Genomic DNA, 5,490 nt, shown 5'->3' on the forward strand with positions numbered 1-5,490 from the left:
TTTTTAGGTCAAGGCTTTTTATTTTTATATTTAATTTTTAGTATTAAAAGTGAATAATAAAAACTATTTGACTTAGTGACTATTTTTGTGTCTCATAGTCTAAGGATCCTTTCTAGTACATCAGAAGGTAGAAATTGAACAGAATACATGAAAGAAGGAGATTATCTAGCCTAAGATTTTAGGTCAAGTGAGTAATGCTACCTTACTTGCAAAGTTGCAAGTCTAGCAGTCTACCTTTTCCGGTTCTATTTGAGCGAATTCAGTGGACCTTTTCTTTTCTGTGAGCCTTATAGTTTTGCTATTCAACATTGTTTTCATTTCTTTAATTATTTTTTTCTCATACTGGCCAAAAAAAATATCTTTTCTCTTATTTCTTTCTAAAATTGAAAAATAAATAACAAATTATTACTCAAATATTAAACACAACAATTAATTTGTCTAGAATTACCTACTCACATAAGTAAAACAATATAATATAACCAGAAATAATATAATAATATACTAGGAAAAAAATTACAACAATAATAATATTTTTATAATAAAAGAGAAGTGACCACATCCAATCTAATCCTATATTAATTATAAACTTTACTTAAAAAGTATACAATTAACAATTGCCAAATATCAATAAGCTAAGGCAGTCGAGCACTGCAATTAATTAACAATTTGGACAAGTGTATCTAACCTTGATTTGCCTTTTGACTTTTCAAATAGCTATCTATGAGACTATAACCTGTAGGCTGTAGTCACTTAACTAAATTGAATTCATCAAAACACATTCTTCTCCTTCATGATTTTTCTATGCATCTTGAGTCTTGACTAGCGATCAATGCTTATCAATTTTAGCAAGTAATCTTATAATTTGTGAAGCTTTTAAAAATATTTATAATTATAATTCAACTTAAATTCTTCAATTTAATTATAGATTATTGATAAGCTTTATTAAATTACATACTCTAATAAAAATAGAATAAAAAACTCAATATCTAATCCACATAATGATAATATAAGTTGAAAAGTGAATACTTACATGCAATTTTTTTTAGGTGAAGTTAATAGTTGAGAGTTATTAGATAATAATTTAGTCAAATATATCAATCATCTAACGATTTTCAACTAACAACTTTATATAAAGATAACTGCATCCATGTCTGTGAGTTTTTGTAAAATAATAAACTTGACAGTTCTGTTTCAACTTTCAAGCTCAAATCATGTGCTCTTTATTTTCCTTTCCTAGTTTGTCTACTTTCTTACTTCAATGTATCAAATTTTCAGATAAGGGAAAGCAAGAAGTTTACTGCAACTTAAGCCCAAAATAATTTTAATAATAATAATAATAATAATAATAATAATAATAAAACAAAACAAAAAACACACATTTATTCTTCAATTTGATTATTGATTATTAATAAATTTAATTTAGTTACCACCATTCGCATGTAGTCGTTAATTTCCTTTCCAAGTTTGCCTATCTTTCTTATTTCAATCATTTTCTGAGATCTAATCCTTATGTTTTGATCTCCAAGGAGTTGATCCAATTTCTTCTTAATTTCCCAACGTGATATGATCCCATTTTGATCCAAGTCAAACCCCAAACCCACCTTCCAAACATCACAAACATAATTCTTGTTGTATAGTTGGTCAGCAAAATATGGCCAACACAAGAAAGGTGTTCCACTAGACACACCATCCATAGTAGAATTCCAACCACAATGACTTACAAAACAAGCTATAGCAGGGTGATTTAGTACTAATTGTTGTGGTGCCCATTTAAGAATTTTACCTTTAGTCCCTTGAAATTCACTTGGGTATGCAATTTGGGTTTTACTATTAGAATCTTCACGCACAACCCAAAGAAAAGGCATGCTGGTGAGTTCTAGTCCAAGGGCTAGTTCCTCGAATTGACGCGGGTCGAAAACAGTGAAGCTGCCAAAGGCAACATATATAACAGAACAAGGTGGTTGCTGATTTAGCCAGTTCAAGCAAGAGAGATCTTCTTCCCAGAATTGTCCGAGTGATCGAAACTCGGTGCTCTCCATAAGTGGACCTATTGGTAGGATCTTTGGAGACAAAGATAATGCTGCTGGTTCAAGTTCACTTGTTGTGTTGGAAAGCCACCAATCTGTTAAATGTGAATGTTGCATCATCTTTGAAATGTAGTAGTATATAGTCTTTTGAGATGTTAAGTCTCCAAAATTGTTGCACCATGGAGTATTATCTGTGTCCATGATAGGCATTTCCGGTGAGAGCTGAAATTTCCCTTTCTTAATTGGTAATCCTGCAGTGAATTAAACAATTTTATGCATTAATGCTGCTGTTCTGTATCATCATCTATTATACAAAAGTGAACAACTGAGAAAATAAAAATAAAAATAACTGTCATAAAAATAAGCATTAATGCATTCTTGCTTGATTCATTTTAAGGACATGTTAATTTGTGCATCTACAACATGGTTTAAACTAAAATCAGTTTCATTTCCAATTGTGTTCTTAATATTCTATAGATTCTATGAAGTTTAGCACGAGTAGTTTTTGGGACTTATCCAAAATAGTAGGGCTACACATGGATCGGATAATATCCGCATATCCGCGGTAATTATCCGTATCCGATCCGAATTTTACGGATATTATCCGATCCGCAGAGCCATCTCCGATCCGCACTATGATAGGATCGGATTGCGGATTCAGCAGTGATATCCGCAGATCCGATCCGCAAATCCGCATATCCGCACATCGCATATAAATAGCATAGTTTAAGAAAGTAAACATTAATGTGATATGAATTTTAGTGTGTTATTTTATGAATTCTATGATATTTTGTTTTTAATTTTTTATGTTGCACTTTAATTTAGAATAATTAAACTTAAATCTTGTGTTATTATTTTGTTTTTGTTATTCAAGAGAACTATTATTGATAATATTTTAGAAGTAAATAGGCTTAAACAGATAAAAAATGAATTTTCTAGATATTTTTTTGTAAAAACAGCCAAACAAAATCTTAAAATAATTTTTTTGAATTATGCGGATATATCTGATATCTGATCCGATCCGATGCGGATCGGATCGGATCCGGCCTGAAAATTGCGGATATCGTATCCGATGAGTGCAGTACGGATCGGATAGAATTTTAGACTATATCCGATCCGATCCGATTCGCGTGCAGAACTACGAAATAGGAAAGTTGAGTAAAGAGTGAAGATTATAACTAATTTTTTTAAAAAGTTATGTATTATATGGCACATAATGCCATTATTTTTTCTAATTACCATAACTCTTACCATTGGCATCCATGATTCCATCATCAATGAGCTTTTGCATATTGTCCTGCAAGGCAAAAACTGCTGCAGAAGAAGGGTTGATGAGAGCACCTTTGATTCCAAGCTTGTGTGCAATTTCCAAAGCCCATGCCATATTCAAATCAGAAACTATGGCAGTGACTGTATTACTCCCACCATCAATAGAATCAATGTCCCTTATGAGGTTCTCAAGAGCACAAGGCATGGTTCTCAATATAGCCAAAGCTAAAGCAGGCAAGTCATTCCTATCTTCTTCAGGTCCTAACCCATCAGGGATTGAGGCTAATTCCACTTTTGACCCTTCAAGACTAACATTCTTATTCATTGCACTAAGCACTCTCTTGTGGATGAACTCAGTGTTGACAAAGGTAACTTTGCAGCCATGTTGAACTAGTTTGTGTGATAAGTGCATTAGAGGGTTAACATGCCCTTGTGCTGGAAATGGAATAACTAGAACATGTTTGAGGTTCATCTTTTCTGGTGTTTTTGGTTTAGGACTTTAGGGTAAAAAAATTTGTGTGGCCAATTATTGTTATTGGTCTTATGAATTCATCAATAACTAACCTCATCTTATATAATAATATAGCAAGTCAATGGTATATTGGCATTACAAAAAAAAGGTTTATTAATAGAATTTTAAATATAAAATGTCACATCAAACTCATTTGATGATGTGAAATTTATTTGTTACTCTATTTTTATGTCCGAATCAAACAATCCATAAGAAATAACAAGAAGAAAAGTTTGGATCAACCACCGTAATAAAATGAATCTATATGGGATTTGCCGCCTTTAAATTAAAGGAAAAGCCAGAGCTTGCAGTGATGGGCAAGTAATGTTGACGAGCTGACATGTTTGACTTACTGCTACTATTTTTGTTTTTTATTTTTTAGTTGTTACTGTTTTTAATTGAAATTAAACAATATTAGATATGGTATATCTTAAAAACAAAAGTAAATTTGACATTTCTTTAGTTACCCTTTGTTTGTTTATATATATTACTCATGTTAGTATCACTTTTGTAGATTTCATGGTTAAGATTTAATTAAAAAAATTTAGAATTAAAATTATCTTTTTTTGGTGAGCGATTAAAATTGATTTAATGATACATATGACGTATTTTTTTGCCAATAAATAAAAATAAAATAAAATTATCATACACTTAAATTTCAGAGTTAACAGCAACAAAACCTCATTCAACCAATATTTGTTAGGTTTGACTTTTTGTTGGTATGTAGGAGACAGACCACTATTTGATTGGTTGATTTATCTATATTTTTTTTAAAGTTAAAAATAAAAAAATAAATAGATCTCTAATTTTTTATTCTAAGATTACAAAATTTTTTACTAATTAAAAATACAAAACAAAATACTCATAACTTTTTAAAATACGAGATATTTAAATTTTTCCGTCCAAAATATATAAGAACAAATTGGTTTTCAAAATAACTTAGGTGTCTCGTGTTTTAGCAAATAAGGAACGTTTAATCAAAAACTTTATTTGTTTGAGATAAAAAAAATGGTTAAGTATAATTTTAGTCTCTAACGTAGAGGCCAAAAATCGATTTCGTTTCCGACCTTTTTTCACTACAAAATGGTCCTCCAAAATTTCAATTTGTTTTAAAATCGTCCTACACCCTTCCCCCTTCGCCCCCAAAATCAACCAAACTCAGCAGAAGCAAACCGAACAGAAGCCTAAACCCAGAACCCACCATCACCACCACCACCACCATTATCATCATGGTTGTCATCATCATCATCAGAACTTCCCCCAAAATCAACCAGAAACCCAAGCTGAACCAGAACACACTACCATCACCACCACCATTATCATCATGGTCATCATCATCATCATCAGAAGAAGAACCATCAACAAAATTGAAAATCAGAAGAACCATCAACCATCAGAAAATCAGAACTCAAAAAATCAGAACAATCAAAACTCAGAACCATCAACAAAATTCAAAGCTAAAAATCCAGTTCACAGAAGAAGACGCGGCGGGCGGTGAGGGTCGTGGAGCAGCGACAAAGACGCGGGTAGCAGTGCGAGCGGCGAGGAGCAGGAGCGGCGATGGCGAGGAGCAGCGGCGGTGGCCCTTAGCTTTCTCCCTTCCGATCTTTCTCTTCTCCCTTAGCTTTCTACTCTCTTGCTCTCTGTTTCCCCTTCTGATCACAGGCGGCGATGTGGCGGTGG

General features: G+C 32.4%; 1 protein-coding gene across 1 annotated transcript in view; it reads right to left on the minus strand.

The window, feature by feature from the left end:
* Positions 1-3,853, minus strand: part of LOC107635402 (UDP-glycosyltransferase 83A1) — a 6,639-nt gene extending 2,786 nt beyond the window's left edge. The window contains exons 1-2 of the mRNA XM_016338874.2: positions 3,279-3,853; positions 1,491-2,278 (exon numbers count right to left, since the gene is read on the minus strand). Coding sequence (XP_016194360.1) covers positions 1,491-2,278; positions 3,279-3,768 — 1,278 coding nt within the window. The 5' untranslated portion in view covers positions 3,769-3,853. The remainder of the gene's footprint in view (positions 1-1,490; positions 2,279-3,278) is intronic.

Source organism: Arachis ipaensis, chromosome B04 (genome assembly GCF_000816755.2).
Source record: "Arachis ipaensis cultivar K30076 chromosome B04, Araip1.1, whole genome shotgun sequence".
Lineage (NCBI taxonomy): Eukaryota > Viridiplantae > Streptophyta > Magnoliopsida > Fabales > Fabaceae > Arachis > Arachis ipaensis.